This window comes from Sarcophilus harrisii, chromosome 6 (assembly GCF_902635505.1).
Source record: "Sarcophilus harrisii chromosome 6, mSarHar1.11, whole genome shotgun sequence".
Classification (NCBI taxonomy): Eukaryota; Metazoa; Chordata; class Mammalia; order Dasyuromorphia; family Dasyuridae; genus Sarcophilus; species Sarcophilus harrisii.
The window spans coordinates 148,694,012-148,711,681 of NC_045431.1; the positions used below are offsets into that span (position 1 = coordinate 148,694,012).

Below are 17,670 nucleotides of genomic sequence, written 5' to 3' on the forward strand. Positions count from 1 at the left end.
GTGTGACCTTACAAAAGTCACTTAAATCTCCATGGTACTTGGTTTTCTCATCTATAAATGAACAGTTGAACTACATGGTCTTTGAGATCACTTAAGGTTCTATGATACTATAGGGCCAATTTCAAACAAATATAGCTTGGGTTTTTTTGTTTGTTTATTTCTTGTTTTTAGCCTATTAATGTTCAACTAATATAATCAATATTTATGTTTGAAGTTGTGTATACAAATAAAATAAGATTAGAAAATAGATAAATCTTCTTACAACCCAACTTGGGGAAGGAGGGGAACAACTTAGAGATGAACAAGTTCTATCAAGAGAACACTTTCCTTCTTTTGCAAATATCTATTTTCATTTAATATTACTAATCAGTTGAACTAAATTGCAAAATGAAAATACTTTAGCAACATTTTATATTAAAGTCCTTCAATTCTGCATAAAGTCATAAGGTTGTCAGATACTGTCACTACTATCAGAGAAAAAATCATGAGGTAGGCATGCCTGATTTTTGAGAATCCTTACAACAGAGACCTAGTCCCTTTGGACTTTTCACATTAATATCTATATCCTAAACCTTTTCGAAATTGCTTTCCTCCTAAACCGTACCTTTCCTGTAAGGTTTACTTTCATTCCTTTCAGATTTCTGTTGCCTAATTATTCAGCTGATGTCTGTCCTCAATTACCATGTATTTTAACAAAGACTACATAGAAATGGCTTGTAACTCAAAGCAGTTGCAATTTTTTTTTGGTCCCAACACTTAAGTACCACTGGTGCTTTCATCATGCAATAAAATAAGTGCAAATTTTAGTCACAAGAGCAAGCTGATATTTTTTTTTTTTTGTACAAGTGGAGCCCAGTGATACTTGCAAAATGAAATGGCTTCCTACTTGAATTGTGCAATTTGCCACCCTGATTATCATATCCACTAGCTTCCAAGCTGTTTTCTGATACTTTATAATGCATCCTTTCCCATCCTAAATCTCCTGCCCTACTAACTTCTCAACAAGATGTCAATACATTTGATTTAAACTAGTTTCAACAAACATTCCCAGAATTCTGGGGGAATTTAAAATTAATAACTAAAACCAACTAGGCAGCTTAATGAACTGTGAGTATCACTAAACATATTAAAATTTCCTAATACAGGAAATAAATTTTCAAGTAAAATCATGTTGACTTTCTTGACAAGAAAGTTAATAACAAAATCATTTTCAGTTAGAACTCAAAAATAATTTTGTATTGAATGATAATAATCTTTACTAGTTAAAGTATAAACTCTCTTGACTTAAAATTTGTCAATTGTTAATCATTTTCTCCTGAGTTTTTCCTACACAAGTTACCCTAACCTCTTGATTAGCAATTGCCTTATATGTTAAGAATTAGAGGTCTGGAAATAACAAGAAAAGTTGTGCTAGCATGATCAGTTTATGAATGATGTATTTATCCTTATGCTGACTGATAAGAAATGTCACAAAATTTTCCTTTCCTACCAGTCTCATACCCATAATGTGTTATTGCCAATTCCACTTTTCCAGAACTAACTCTATAAAGGAAGATTCCTAGGGTAATGTAATAGCTCCCTCTCCCCCCTCAGAGATAAAGATAAAAACAATTTCAATAAAGGGACATTTTGATCTTGTTTCTCAATTCACCATCACCACAGCTGGATTACTGATTTTTTAAATACCACTTTTTCAGTCTTCCCGCATTTTGATGCAATTGTTATAATGGCAAATATATTTTAAAGCAAAATCTTGGTGAAGTTTGAAGCTTCCTAAAAAAGAAAAGTCAGAGGAACAAACAATTTACCCTATATGTTAAAATTGGAAACTGAAATTCGTTGAAGTCAGTGAATATACAATTCAGTTAGTATTTATTGAGAAGCCAAAAGTAGATGGCTCTGTATTAAACACTATGTTATTTGGGTACAAAACAAGACACAAGATCACTGGCCTCATAAGACTCATGATCTAATTAATACAATAAAGATTAGAAACAACAGGAAGGCTACAGGTTAACTTTCAAATATCAGTTTTACTGTTGAGAAAGCAGTGGCATTGCTAATCCTAAATTCATTTATAAAATGTACTTGGCTTTGGAATTAACAACACTTAAATAAAATAATGAAGCTTCAGTGAGAGTTAAAAGTCACAGTCACAAACACTTAAAAACATTTGTTACTGACTTTTGTTATTATTCTGGGTCTTCTGTTTCTTTCTTATTGTAGTTCGAAGTCTTCTTAAGACCAGTTTGTCAGACAGAAGCATATCATCCTGCTGTTCCAGATAATCCAATAAATTCTCAGTCCATTCAAGAGCAGATTTATGGCTAATATGCCTTTGTGAAATAAGTTCGGTTTCCTCTACTTCCTCATTTTTACTTGAGTGATCAGCTTGGTCTACCTGGCCTTGTGTTCCTTCACTATCTGTTAATACATCATAACTTGGTTCAGTATTTTCAGCTTCAAACCAGTCTTCAATGTTTTCAATTTCAACATTTTCACAGCCTTCTGTATGCTGTAAAACGGTGGCTAAGTTAGCTGCTAAAATAGCTCCCTCATCAAAGTTCAAACCTATGTTTTCCTCACTACCAGGGAAAAGTTTATTCCATGCTCTTGTAATGGTTACTGATTTTATCATATTCCATGCCCTTGACACTTCATAAATAGCATCTAACACAGTTAAGTTCTTCCAAAACATTTTAAGATCAATACCTTCATCCATGTACTTCTGAAGAAGTCCTGCTCGGTAATACCTCTTCAAGGTGGCTAAAATTCCTTGGCTCATAGGTTGAATTAAAGCTGTCACATTAGGGGGCAAATATTTCACAAATATTTTGCCATCATCTGAACTTAAGATTTCTTCATCTGGATGAGCTGGTGGAAAATCCAAAAGCAATACTGCTTTTTCCAGCAACCCTTTGGATTTTAAATTCTTTCGTACCTGTGGCACAAAATTTTTGTCAAACCATTGCCTGAAAACGGGATGTTCTATCCATGCACCTTTTTGACTGAAGTAAGAGACAGGGAGGTTGGAAGGTTCAGTTCCTTTAAATGAACGGGGTTTCTTTGCTTTCCCTACTACACAAAGGTTAAGTTTGTGTAAACCAGTGGCATTAGCACAACACATGATAATGATTCTTTCTCTGCTTGATCTGTACCCAGAAGTACTATGCTCTGTTTCAAAAGCTAATGTCCTTGATGGCAGACACTTCCAAAATAATCCAGTCTGATCAGCACAATATATCTGCTCTGGTTGAAGATTCTCTTTTTCAATAAATTCCCTGAAGCTGCAGCAAAATTCACTGGCAGCTGTTTCATCCCCACTTAACTTCGTGCCTTGACCAGCAACCTTTGGAATCCCATGCCTCTGTTTAAAACGGGTTAGCCAACCAGATGATGCATTAAAATCGCCTTCCATTCCCAAAGCATCAAAGAAGAATTTTGCTTGCTTTGCACAAATTGTTCCAGATACCGGAATTCCCTCATTTCTTTGCTGGTTGAACCATTCTATCATAACCCTATCAAGTTCCTCATATGTTGATGACTTCATAGACTTGCGTTTGGATACACCACTTGTTGGATCTGAACTATTTGCATAAGTTATAATTCTCTCTTTGTTCTTTTTTATATCTCGAACAGTTGATTCACCAATCCCATAAACAACTGAAAGTCGTTTGAAAGAGCTACCTTCTTCAAGTTTCTTTATAATGTCAAGTTTATCTTTAATGGTCAACACCACACGTTTACGCTTTCCAGACATTTTAACTGTATATTTTATAGAACCAAGAGATGTGATCCTGATATTATTTATTTCCTAAGTTCTTGGCAATTCAGAATTTCTAAGGCTGCAGAAAGTAGATAGTAGAATTTTAAAGTCCTTGTTTTTCTCCTCTTGACTCCAGAGATGCAGTGGGGCAATGCAAAATGTATAAGCTTTTCAATAAATGTATAAGATTTTGAAGAAAAGGTTTTGTGAGGCTGGAAAATTAATCTCAAAGCCAAGGAACCTGAGAGGAAATGCTATTTCTTGCCAAAAGAAGCTTTTTTTTTTTTTTTTAACAATTTCCCAAGTTTATGATTATAGCTTTGACCTCTCCAGAACCTTCTACCTTGCTGCTTCTCATTTCAACATGTGCTATCTTCTTGGACTAGGGCTTGAGGGAGAGGAAGAAGGGAATTGAGAGTAATAATGCTTTATTTTTTTCTGCTACAAAGATTTAATGCTGAATTTTCCTTCTCTAATTGAACCCTAATTTCTGTTAGAAAATTCTGGAGGAGCTGGAACAATGACTTGGAATATCACTCAAAATGTCCTGAGAATTTTTTTATATTTCTAAAAGTATGTCAGGTTCTAGTCAAGAAAAACTTCCTAGAGAGGACAGGATTCCTGTGGGGGTGCTATAGCTTGGCATAAGATTATAAAGGAAGCAGAGCATGTTTTTTAAAGGTTATTTGAAGGATTTTTGTTCTCTGAAGGGTAAGAAATGAATTAAAAAAAATAAAAGTTGAGAAGACCTAGGGACTCCTACTTAATATAAGTGTAGATTGCAATTGGGATAAGAAATAGGGAAAAGATGGTATCACCTGGCAAAATGTGCAAGCATCAGAGGCAAGTTTGGTAGCACAAACAGGACCTGTAGGGAGAGGGTATAAAGGTAGAAAAGACCAATGAGGAAGGTGTTACAAAGATCCAGGAGAAAGGTGATCCTCCGTGGGCCAATTGAGGGAAGGGCTGAATACAAAGTCTGAGCCTCCAAGACCTAAAGAAAAACACCAAAAACATTTTTCAAAGTCAGCGTCAGCAGCATTCACTGTAATTATCATCATTGTGCGCAACGACTAACGTACTAATGCTACCACAAATCACAACACTCACCAGCCTGATGCCTAGATCAGACTGAGATCGCGGCCACGGGCGCTGCGGGGGGAGCGGAGGGCCCTCGGGTGCCTACCTCCTGCAGCAAAGCAGAGGTCAGAGGCAGGAGCAGGGTTAGGAAGGCCCGGCGCCCCCGGCCCGCAGTAACGGCTCTTCGGGGCCCCGCCTCCCCGCCAAGCTGGGGAAGAAGGGTGGGGGTGGGGGAACGGACAGACGCCTCTTCCGTGGACGCCGGAGACCCGGAGAGAATTCGAGGACGCCTGCAACGAGTGGCCTCGGAAACCAGTCTGCGGCTGGAGGACTTCCGCCTCCCCCGTGCGCTAGGCGCTGCGCCGCTGGGGTAACGGAGACCCAGCTTCTGGAAGAGCGGCGAGAGACGCAAACTCAACGTGGCCGCCGGAGCCGGAAGGCGCTGGATTGGGGGCGCGCGCCTATGAGGACGAGGGGGCGGGGCTATCTCGCCTCTCAGTGCGGGCTACTGGCCGAGGTGGAAGTGCGGGGCCCCGCCCAGATCCTTCTGTCATCGAAGGGGCGGGGCGAGAAGGAGGCAACGCGCATCCCTTAGGAACTTTGAGTCAACGAGGTGGAGAGAAGCAAAATAGGTGTCCTCTGACAAATACTAGGCTGGGCAGCAACGGGTGCCAGCGTGCTTCCCGACCGCCCGCCAACCGAGGGGTGAGCAAAACATAGTGTCACCGAGGGGCGGAGCCAGCGGGCGTCATCCCCGCGGCTGAGAGTGCGCGTGCGCGTGCGCGTGCGCATGAGGCCTCCCTCCCACCCACCTCCGTCTCCCGCTTTGCGTTACTGAGGCGCTTGGGGACGTTCAGGCGGGTAATAACTTGAGTGGAGCACTAAGAAGGGGGAAAGAAGCAGAGGGACGTAAGGTTCTGATTCAGCTTCTCTAACCGGAGGGATAGGAGGAGTATCGGAGAGTGGAAGGCAGAGAGGGTGGCCAAAAGCCACTCTGGCACTCTCCACGGGCCCTCCTTGGCGAGCCCTTGGTGGGTGTTGGTTCGGGAGACTGGCCGGCACTACCGCAAACCGGCGCCGCGCCGGAAGCTTCTCTCCTGCACTGTAGAAACTCCCTAACTGCCAGCCGCGGTTTCTTCTTCCCCTCAGAGGAGACGGGAAACAATCTCCTTCCTTTCCACATCCAGGGAGGGCCGGGCCCGCCTCCAAACTGGCCGAGAATGGAGGGCGAACTTCTAGAGGAAGAGACGGCCAATCAGGGAGCGTGATTACTGCGTGGCTCTGGCGCAGGCCCGGCTCCTTCCTGGAGGCTCCCAAAGCGGCCCCCACCCTGCCCCCCTCCTTAGGAAACTGCTGCCGTCTGGGGAGCTTGCACCGGGCAAGGAAAAAGGTTCCACGCTAGAACTGTGTAACCTTCTCTAGGTGGGAGTGGGCTCTTCAAGCAGAGCTTTGGAAGGCACCCGGATGGTCCCATTAAATCGAGCGTTTTTAGATGAGCTCCTTAAATTCTCTCTTTAAAATTTACTTCCTGAGAAGTGGTAAGGAATATTGGCAAAACTGAGAATGTTGAAATATTGCTGCTAGTGGTCGGGGAGTGAGGGCGGACAAAGGATTGATTTCAGGATTCCTAGAATTAGAAACGAACAGTCGTGAAACCTGGGAGGAGCTGGTCATAAATATGAGTTACTGTTTGACAGAAAATAAAGCATTATTTTCTTGGTTCATACACTGCATTTTCCCATTAAAGTGGAATTACTTGCATTTTCCTGAAATTACTGAAAGAGCAAATATTTGGAGATGAATTCATTCGGTCTTGGCTTGAGAGGGAAAAGATGACGGCATCTTAATCTCATTTACAAAGGAAAACTAGCCTTTAACGATGGAATCACAACTTGCTTCCTTCTTTTGGTTTGTATGATAGTTTACAGAGTAAAGATTTTGAGATCATCTAAAGAGGGACATATTTCATGGTAATTTAAAAGGAAAAAAAAAAACAGTATTTTAGATTTAGAGCTGGAAAGGGACCTAAGAGGTCAGTTCTTTCAAATCCTTTATTTTACAGATGAAGAACTGAGGCCCATAGAGTTTAAATGATTTGCCTAATGCCTTATAGGTAGAAGTCAAGATATGATTTTAGGTTGTCTGATTCCATTTCCCCCTGCTTTCCATTTTACTAAGTTGCCGCTTTAGATTTTGATAGGCCTATTTCTTCTAAACCTCTACAAAGCTCTCTTCTACAAATTTATGGAATCTAATGACTTTCATTTTTAGAAGTAGAATGCTAAGAACTGAGAAAGATATGCTAAAATCCCCTTTTTTCAAAACTATGAAAATGCTATATATTTTTATTGTTCCATTTCTTTACCCGAGATTTTTGTGTGAAAAGTTGTTCTAGGAAAAGATGAACTAAATGTATTAGGTGGTAGGAAAATTCGTCTTCTGGCAAAGCCAAAATCTGTTCCTTCCAATATGAGTTGAATCAATAGATCAAAATCTTCACTCTGATTTTATAGGATTTCTAAGACTCCTAGGAAAAATAGGACCTACTTGGAGGGATCAGAATTATATTGATTATCTGTAAGCTAATGCGAATCTATTTTGTTTTCAACATAGTTTATAGACTTCTCTGTTCTTCCATAGTTTACATTTCCTGTAGAGAAAAATGAAGGTGGCCTTGTATGCATTGTTACCTTGAATTACCTGTAAAGAGGGGCTTTTAACCGTACATGTGAAGACTAAGAGGATTGGCATGTTCTAAAATTTGTCAGAGGGAACTCTAAGTGGAGTCCCTTTGAGATCAATAAAATTATCTTTTGGTGGTATCATTTTCTGGGGTCAAATTCAGTCTTTGGAAGTCCAGTACTGAGAGTTCTGAAATTCTTTGATTTAGTTATCTTATTAAGGTTAAAACTGACTTGAAATGACGATTTATCTTTAGTCTTTCTAGTACTGTCATTTCAATTCTGTCCTTCCATACTGAAGGAAAAAAAAATGAGCAAAAGCACTTACTAAGCTGACCACATCTATTCTGCCTTAGTATTTCCTTTCCTTCTGACCTAAGGAAGCATGCTTCTTTATCTGTTTTTAATGGGACTTTATTGTTTTTTCAGTTGTTCAGAGTTTGAGTAATTTGATGAGTTTATTTGCATTCTTCATAGTTATTCCATTACATTCATATTCTATTTTTCCAGGCATTTGCCAAATGTTGGGCATCTCCTTGATTCCAGTGCTTTATTACCACAAAAGATTTTGGTATCTTTTGGATCTCTGTTTCAGTCTCTGACTTTGCTAGTAAGATTGCTGGATCAAAAGGTATGGACAAATTGGTCATTTTCTTGCATAATTTCAAAATGAAATAACAAAAATTACATATACAATAATAGAACATTTCACTGTTCTACCAAGAATGCATCAATGTATCTATCTTCCCAGAACTCCTCAAATATTGACTTTACATTTTTGTTATCATTGCTAATTTGTCAGATAAAATGTGACACTAGAACTATTTTGAATTTTTCTTTCTTTTAAAGGGTTGGCAAACTAGAACCAAATCTAGCCTGTTTTTTTTTTTTTTTTTTTGACCTGTAAGCTAAGAATAATTTTACATTTTAAAATATAATAAAATAATATTTTAAAATGAAAAAATATTTTTTAGTTCCTAGACCATACAAAAACTGCTGGTATATTTGGCCTATGAACCATAATTTGCTAGCTACTCATTTAGGACACATTCATGTGGTTATAGATGGCTTATGATAAATATTTGTTTTGTTGACTAATATTGAGTTTTTTTTGTGAAAAACCCCTCTCATTTAACTCAGTGCTTGACACAAAACACTGAATATTTCATGATTGTTGATTGTCCTGAAAAGACATTTTAATAATTTCCAGGTTTTGTAACCCAACAAAATGGAGGACTAGATATTTTCTCTGATCCTCACAATCTTCAAACTTCTCCAAAATAGAAATTATGTACCCAAAGATAAAGCAATTTCAGCTATCTCTATCCTCTAATATACCAAGAACCTAAACAACATTCAATTTCAATGAATTAACAGTGAAGAATGCTAATTTCTACTCCCTCTATTAGGCTCTCCCACAAAGTGGTGTACAAACCAGCCCACAGACTTGCAATAGGATTCAAATGTATTCTCTGGCACCTCATCTCACCTCCCAGTTCCTCCAAGAGCCAAATAATAGAAAACAGTATTAAGGAGTACCCTGGTAGAACTCTTTCAGAAAACTGAAGAATAGAGGGAACTGAATCAGGACAAGGGTGAGTGAGGGCAAAGGTGGTATAGAACTATGTGTCACTCCATTAAGCCTGAGGAAAAGATGTCCGCTGGAGCCATTTTTGCCCACCCACATTTCAGAGGCCTAGACTGCTGCAGCATGGAAAGAAGCTGACACAGGTTTGAGATCCAGTCTCCAGGAAAACTGTCATCAAAGGGAAAGGAGGTAAAAAGTGAGCAACTAGGAAAATTTTTTTTTATAAAAGATAAAATTACCAAAGATCTCAGGGGAACAAAAACTCATTTAAAGACCTTGAGCATAAGTAGACAAACCAAGAGGGAATGTGTTAAAGACACCATGGGGAAAATGATCTGCAGGTTAGAGGGAAAGAGTTCAAGTAAGTATCTATGATATGTGTTACAAGACAAAAGAAAATGAATCAGCACTTGCTGAGACCAAGAACCCAAGGGATTTTTAAGAGAACATGAAACCAAAGTACAATGTTCTTGAATCAAAGGAATAAAAATTGTGAAAGAAGAATGTATGGCCTTCACAGCTGAAAACTTGATTCTCACCAAAACTTGATGTCTCACCAAAAAAATAAAAGAGAGTACAACTGATGGGAAATGCAAATATGTCGAAATGAAGGCCTCCCAGAACATAAATAAGAAAAACCTGAACACCATAGTTCAAGAATTAATGCCCAGAAAGAGAGACAATGTCTAGAACTTGATGCAGAAATCAATGAACCTATCCAAAGAATTGAAATTGTGGCCTTCTCTAGTGCAGGGTAAAAAATAGAGACTTAAAATGTCACCCCAAAAGTTTTTGTTTTTTTTTTTTTTAAATACAAAACTCTTCCAGAAAGAAATAACACAGGGGACTACAGTAATATATGACAAATTTTGCAAGTGACTAGGAGAATGACTTTTAAATAAAGAAAAGGAAATTTGACTAGTACAAGATTATTTTGTCTTACCCCAAAAGCACGGAAAGGAAAAGAATATGCCCCAAAGAGCAAAGTTGCTTAAGATGTCCAGGATAGACTACTTTGCAAACCTGAGGCTACTCACAAATGAAAGAAGATGACGTGGTGGGAGAGAGGGACTAAGCATTATAAATATTCCAAGTTGGAAAAAATTGAGCCTGAAGAAACTTTGCTTCTCAAACACCTCAGACAACAAGATAGATAAATGCAGCAACCAAGGACAAAAACAAAATAACAGAAACATTTATTAGATTGTCTTTTAAATATATACTAGGAGACAGAGATAAAAAACAGATGTCAAATGGAAGTGATGGTGGAGAAAGAGTCCTGAAACATCAAAGAACTGAACCTTATAAACACCCCACTTACAAATCAATTAGAGCTCTTTGTGAGACAAAATTACTACTTGGGAATATGCATAAAGGAGCAGAGGACAGGGAGAAGTTAAAGAGAAATGTATAGTGTACTGTAATCAATTCAAACTGTAACAATGAATGGAAGACAACTCTTGAGAAAAAGAAACCCTATAAGTATAAAGGGTGAGGAGGCAAAGAGAAAGATTAAAAGAAGGGGAAAGAAAGGAAGAAACCTGGTTTTACTGTTGGTCAGGCAGGAATGTGGTGTTTAGAGAACTCCTTTTGCCATGAGTAAAAAGCAACCAGAGCTCCTTTTAAAGACTACTGAAACTCCAGAGTGGGAGAATATAGACTAGGGAAGAAATGTTGAAGCAAATGAGAAAAAAAGAGGGCAAAGTTTAATAATTAACTCCACATCAAGAGACATGGGAAGATTAAGACCACAAGGCAACAAATTCTCTAATACCTACAAAAATCAGTGTTTTTATGAATGAAGCATGACAGACAAAAGAATAAGATTTATAAGGCAATAATATAAACTTTTTTTGAAGAGGGTACCCAAAATAAGTGGCTCAAAAGTTTTAATTTAGAATAAAGAGAATACAGAGCATAAAGAATACAGATAATACAAAGGAATAATGCAGAAAATAAAAATATAAGGGATAAATGATGAAGTGAATGAGGAATTGAAATCCTTTTTAGAAATAAAAACAAAATAAACATTAAAAAACAGATTAAAGAGAAAGATAAAGGGGCATTCTGCATAAGTAAGAAATGAGGAAGAATTAAATACCTGGATAACAGCAAGAAAAAAGGAACAAATAGGAAAGGGTTTTGAGAGTAAGGGAAAGAAAGTGGGTAGGATTAAGGTTGCTTTAAAATAGAGTAAGCTAAAATATAATTAGTAAAATACCTAGAAACACAGCCACATACTTTTCTTATGTGATATATCCAAGTATAAGGTAATCTCAAGGGTAAGGACTGCCTCACTTTTGTATTTGTATCCCTATCACTTCATACAATGCTTGACATACAGTTAGTACTTAAATTATTATTGATTGATTGGTCACTTGATTAATAGCTCTACTCAGTGGGAAGTTTTTATTGACATGAAACCAAAAGCTTTATCCCTGTCTTCCCTCTCCAGAACCAACTAGGAAAAAACAATCTACTTCTTCTTCCTGTGGTAGCTCTTTAAATATCTGAGGATAACCATGCCCCCCAACATTTCCAGTTCCCTCCAATTATATTTTCCAGCTTGTCAATGTCCTGCCTAAAATAGAGCACCCAGAACCAAACTCCATGCTTTAGATGGTATCTGACTAGGGCATAGTTTCACCTCCATGCCTTTTTTTCACGCAGATTAAGATTGTGTTGACTAGGTTGGGGAGTGGAAGGGCTGCCATGCCACCTGCCATAATGTCCAAACAATAAAAGTTCTCTGGCATACTAGTTGGAGTCTCTAGGTCCTCCCTAAATATGCTACACAACCTAAATGTATTAGAATATGAATCTATTAGAATATGAGCTCTTTAAGTGCAGGGACCATTTTACTTGCTTCTATTTGAATCCTCCACACTTTGCACAAAATAGTAAGCACCTAATAAGTGCTTTTTCAGTCACTCATTCATACCAGTATCAAACCCTGGCCCTTGAGGTCTTCCAAAACCTTGCTACCTTTCCCATTTTATCTTTTATTCCTTTCTCCAAGTGTTCTGCAAACCCATCAATCCAACTGTGATTTCTGAAACTGTTTAATGCCTTGTTGTTCAGTTATTTTAAATCGTGTCAAATTCTTCATGATCCTTTTGGAGTTTTAGCAAAGACATTGGAGTGGTTTGTCATTTCCTTCCCCAACTCATTTGACAGATGAGGAACTGGAGGCAAACAGGGTCAAGTAACTTGCCTAGAGTCACAAGCTAATAAATGTTTGAGGCCAGATTTTAAAATAAAGTAAAATATCTAGAAGCATAATATCATTTCCAGAAGAACAAAAAAAAATCATAATTTGGTAACAAAACATTTCTAATACATAGAAATGAAGGATGATATAAACCGAACTTTCATAACTTTAAATGTAAATGAATTAAATAAGCCAATAAAATGGGGGGGGGAGGTGGGAATGATAGCTTGCATAAGAAAACAAATCCCATAATTTGTTGCTTACAAAAAACATTTTAAAAACAAAGCTAGACACAAAATTAAAATGAGGGACTGGGAAAAAATTTCACCATGTATTGTGAATCAAAAAAAAAAAAAGTTGCCTTTATGCTATCAGACAATATAAAAAGGGATAAACAAGGAAACTATGTTATGGTGAAATAGACTTTAGATAATATTACTTAAATGCTCCAAATACCTTAGGATCCAAATTCATAAAGGAAAAAGTAACAGAGGTATAAAAAGATACAGTCACAATAATAGGAGATTTCAGTGTCCTCCTCTCAATTTTGGGTTGGTTAAACAAATGTGAACAAAAGGAAAAATATAAAATTAAATTGCTGAAGAAACTAAAGCTAAAAGACATTTATCATCTTCTAAATGGTTTTATTAAAATATATAGCTATTTCTCAGCACTACATAAAATTGTTACGAAATTTGACCATGTATTATGGCACAGAGATACAGCAAACATTTTTTTAAAGACAGAAATAGATTTCTAGACCATAATGCAGTAAAAATACTAATCTGTTCAAGAATCACAAATAAAAGATCCCCAGTTGGATGTTTAATAATAAAATCCTTTTTTAAAAAATGAGAACAAAATATGGAAATATTATGTAGAAGAAAATGATGATGAAAAATACCAAAATTTTTGAAATGAAGCTAAAGCAATAATTGGGGGAGGGGGGAAGGGTTGGAATCATATCCCTACAAAAACACAATAACAAAATAGAAAAAGAGGATGAAGGAACTGAATTGTCATTCAAAAAATTAGCCAAACACATATACAAACATAAAATAAGCACAAAAAGGAATAATAAAACCAAAAATAAATAAAATGGAACACCCTTCCCCCATAAATCCACACCTAAAAAAAAAACAAAAACCCAAAAGTATTCAAATGATAAAGCTAAAATATGGTTCTTTTAAAAGACTAATACTATTAGTATATCTTTAGCCAATTTGATTTAATAGGTGGAAAGTTAAATTAGTAAAATAATAAATGAGTAAGTTGAAATCACAGCAGAGTCAGAATTATTAGGGATATATTTGTCTCACAAAAGGATTCTGGTAAGTTGTTTTCCTTCATAATGTTTGAGAATTTTTTGGTGGTATATGTGTTTATATCCATGAAAGTTTGATTGAATTCTACTGTGAAACAATTGCTTTATAGCTAGTTCTATTTCTTCTTTTGAGACTGATTTCTTTAAGATATCTATTTGGTATTCTGTTAATATGTATATTTTATATTTTAAAAAACATTCTACTTTTTTGTCCTATATTTTATTATATATAACTATATATGAAGAATTATAATCACTAAATACCTAAATCATTCATTATGACCAAGTAATCCTGATGTGCTGGAATGGTTCAACAATAGGAAAACAATCGACCTAATTAATGATATTAAAAATAAAAATATCTCAAACTAAATTATCTCAGTAGATGTGGAAAAAGCCTTTGGGGAAGCACAATACTCATTTATTCTATTAAAAACACCCTACATATAAAATCAACAATGATATTTTAATGTGGTCAAAAGTAATTAAAACTAAAAGCAAGCATCAAATGTAATATAGCTTCACCAGAACTTTTCCAGTAAATACTGGAGTAAAACAAGAATGCGCACTCTCCCATCTATTAACTTGATGCAGTTCTGTAATACTAGAAATAGCAGCAAAGACAAAAAAAAAAAAAAAAAAAAAAAAAAGAAATTAAAGGCATAGAATCATGTACCAGAGACTTTTAAAAATATTTTTATAGGAGTAAAGGTCATAAAATGAAAGAGAAACTTTAAAAAATCTTGACATAGTTGTAGAAACTTTTGTATCTCATACTTGAACTTTTGCTTAACATTCTTTCTTTTCTTATGCTTTTATTCTGAGCCTTAAACATCATCAAATCAGTTGGGCTTTTTGCTTTTCTTTTTGCCTTTGTTCAGAAACATTTTTTGGTATTGATCGGAAATATGGTTCTTTGAAATTTCTATTTACCCCATTACTATCATCTAAGACAAAGCAAATTAAATAGTACCTATAATTTACATAACAAATTTAAATTTAACAATAATATAACAATAAAATAACAAATTTAAATAACAATAATGATCCTTAAGGTTTTTTTTTTCCTTTTCCCTAGGATGTTCACAAAAACATTATCATCGCAGTCATCACTGTCACCACCATTATTACTGGCACATAGAGTGCTTTAAATTTTGCAGAACCCTTTTATAAATTACCACATTTGAGTCCTTACAACAAACCATAATATAGCTATTATCTCCTCTTTATACATGAACATATTAAGGCTGATTTAGGTTATTTAATGGTTTCATGCTCACACAATGTTCTAAAATGTGGTATACTTCAACTGAATACTTCAAATGTAGTTTGATAAAATGCAGTGAAGTGAGTATCATAGTATGGGCAGAAAATTACTCCTCAGAATTAAAAGGTTTTTTATTTTATTTTCAGTTCAAATTCTCTTTTCTTGCACCCCCCCCCATCTCATTTGTATGTATTGAAAAACAAAACCTATTACAAACCCAAGCAAACCAAATTCTTAACATTAACTGTCAGTATGTGTTTGTATATGTACACATATGTGCCTCAAATAAATCAATGATCTTTCTATGGTGGAAGTATCCATGTATCATCATGAGTTCTCTGTAAGTGTGGTTGATTACTGTATTAATCAGATCTTAAGAATTCTAAAGTTGTTTTTCTTTACAGTATTGTTGCTATTATATGAATTGTTTTCCTAGTACTTCTCACCTCTGTACCATTTTTTGCATCTGTTTATATGTTATTAAGTTTCTTTGAAATCATTTATCTCATCATTTCTGACAACACAACAGTATTTCATCACATTAATATATGATAACTTCTTCATCCATTCCCCAACTTATAGGCACCCCTTTGGTTTCTAATTCTTTGCCATGACAAAAAAGATCTACTATAAATACTTTTATGCTTAGGGGTCCTTTTCTTTTTTTCATTGTTCTTCTTTTAATCCAGACCTAGTAGTGATATTGCTGGATCAAAAGGTATTTATTCACTGTTAAGTAGTTTTGGGGAAATAGTTTCAAATTGCTTTTCAGAGTGACTGGACTAGTTGACAATTCCATAAAAAACAGTTGTACCTATTTTCTAGCATTTATCATTTTCTTTTTTTTTTTTTTTTGTTAACTTTGCCAATTTGATGAAATGAGATGGCATTTCAAAATTGTTTTAATCAGTTTCTCTAATTAATGATTAGAGAATTTGTTCATATGGCTTCTTGATAATGTGTTTCATCCTCTGAAAATTGCCTGTTCATATATTTTGACCATCAGTTGAGGAGTAGTTCTTATTCATATAAATTTGAATAAGTTCATTATATGTCTTAGAAATATATATATATATATATATATATATATATATATATATATATATATATATATATATATATATTAGAACCTTTATCAGAGAAACTTGGAAGGGAGTAAGATGTAAATAGACTGGAGAAATGGGAGGGAGGGAGGATATAAAAGCCTTTGAAAAGTCAGAGGATTCTGTATTTGATCCTGGAAGCAACAGGGAGCCATAGAAGTTTATTGAGGAGAGAGGTAACGTAGTTGGATCAGTACTTTCACAGCGAAGTGGAGAATAGAATGTAGTGTGGAAAGATTTAAGCCGGGCAAATTTAGTAGCAGGCTATGAAATATTACAAGCATAAGTGGATGAAGGTCTCAGAGTGGCAGCAGTATCAGATCTCCATCTCTCATATTCAGGAGATGTTGCAAAAGTGAATCAACAGGTCTTAGTAAAAGACCTGGGGTGCAAGAGGAGTTGAAAATAACACTTAAGTTGCCAATTTTACAGACTGGGAGAATGGTATCGCTTTCAACAGTGATGGGAATATATCCATATATATTCTATGTAACATTCTATATAACAGGGAAGTTATGAGGAAAAACAGTTTGGGGAAAAGATAATTACTTCAGTTTGGGGCATATTGAAATTAAGATGTCTACTAAACTTCCAGTTTGAGATGTCTGAAAAAATGAAGTATGAGATTCGAGGTCAGCAAAGAAGTTGCAGCAGGACAGAAATATTTGGAACTTATCAACTGCCTATTAGACACCTCAAAGTAGAAATACATTAGAGATCTTAAACTCAGCATCTCCAAAACTAAATTGTCTTTACTCCTAAGTACTCCCCACCTTCCACATTTTCCTACTGTTATCAAGAATACCACCCTTCTCTCAGTTCCCAGGCACACAGCCTAGATGTTATCCTCTCTCTCTCTCTCTCTCTCTCTCTCTCTCTCTATGTATGTATATGTATATATATATATATATATATATATATATCACCTAATGCCTGGATTGTTGCAATAGCCTACTGCTGGGAAGAAAAGGACTTGAAGATTTGGAAGGTAAAGAGGGAGTGAATTCTGAGAATAGGGGGAATGGCCAGTACAAAGAAATGAAAATGAATGATATAGCACCATGTGTGAGGAATTTAGCTGAATTATGAAGTACAGGAAGAGAAATAAGAGCCATGAGATTGAAAAGATAGGTTGAAACATTTTGTAAAATAAACTTCAAAAACTAACCAGAGGGGTTTATGTTTTATCCTAGAAGAAATTGGAAGATTTTAGAATTAATTAAGGGAATCACATGGTCAAATCTGTGACTTAAGAAAAATTACTTTAGCAACTGTGGAGGATAGATTCCCCTAGTCATGGAAGCAAATTAGGAGGTTATTGTAGTTATCTAGGCAAGAGGTGATGAAGAATGAACTAAGTAGCTTTGAGAATAGAGAAGAGTCAAATAAAAGATTCTGTGAATATAGAAACAGTAAGATACGGGAACTGATAATAGAATGAGGAAAAGTGAAAAGTCATTATGATGAGATTACAAAGATAAACTATTGGAAGGACAGTGCTTTCAACAGAAATAAAATTTCTAAGAGGGCAAGATTTAGAGAGATTATTTCACATAGGGTGTGAAAGGAGACAATTATACAAACAAGGAAGCTGAAAGGAGAGAATAATACACACAGACACACACACACAGTCACTCATTTCCCACTAAG

General features: G+C 35.9%; 2 protein-coding genes across 4 annotated transcripts in view; one reads left to right on the plus strand and one right to left on the minus strand.

Annotated features, from left to right (window-relative positions):
- Positions 1-213: 213 nt before the first annotated feature.
- On the minus strand, positions 214-5,308 carry TIGD2 (tigger transposable element derived 2). Of its 2 annotated transcripts, none has more exons than XM_023505752.2 (2): positions 4,953-5,308; positions 214-4,760 (listed from the first exon to the last, which is right to left on the minus strand). In XM_023505752.2, the coding sequence occupies exon 2, from the start codon at positions 3,758-3,760 to the stop codon at positions 2,177-2,179; it is 1,584 nt and encodes a 527-aa protein (XP_023361520.1). In that variant the 5' UTR covers positions 3,761-4,760; positions 4,953-5,308; the 3' UTR covers positions 214-2,176. The 2 variants fall into 2 exon arrangements, with proteins under 2 accessions (XP_023361520.1, XP_003772981.1); XM_003772933.4 differs by having other exon boundaries at positions 4,877-5,308.
- A 149-nt stretch (positions 5,309-5,457) lies between these two features.
- FAM13A (family with sequence similarity 13 member A) overlaps positions 5,458-17,670 on the plus strand; it is a 152,631-nt gene continuing 140,418 nt past the window's right edge. Inside the window, exons 1-2 of one of the 2 annotated variants that reach the window (XM_031942266.1) lie at positions 5,458-5,551; positions 8,038-8,158. The gene's annotated coding sequence lies outside the window, so the exon portion shown is untranslated. Of the gene's footprint in view, positions 5,552-5,630; positions 6,385-8,037; positions 8,159-17,670 lie in introns of those variants that run through there. The other variant, XM_031942265.1, reaches the window with a different exon arrangement.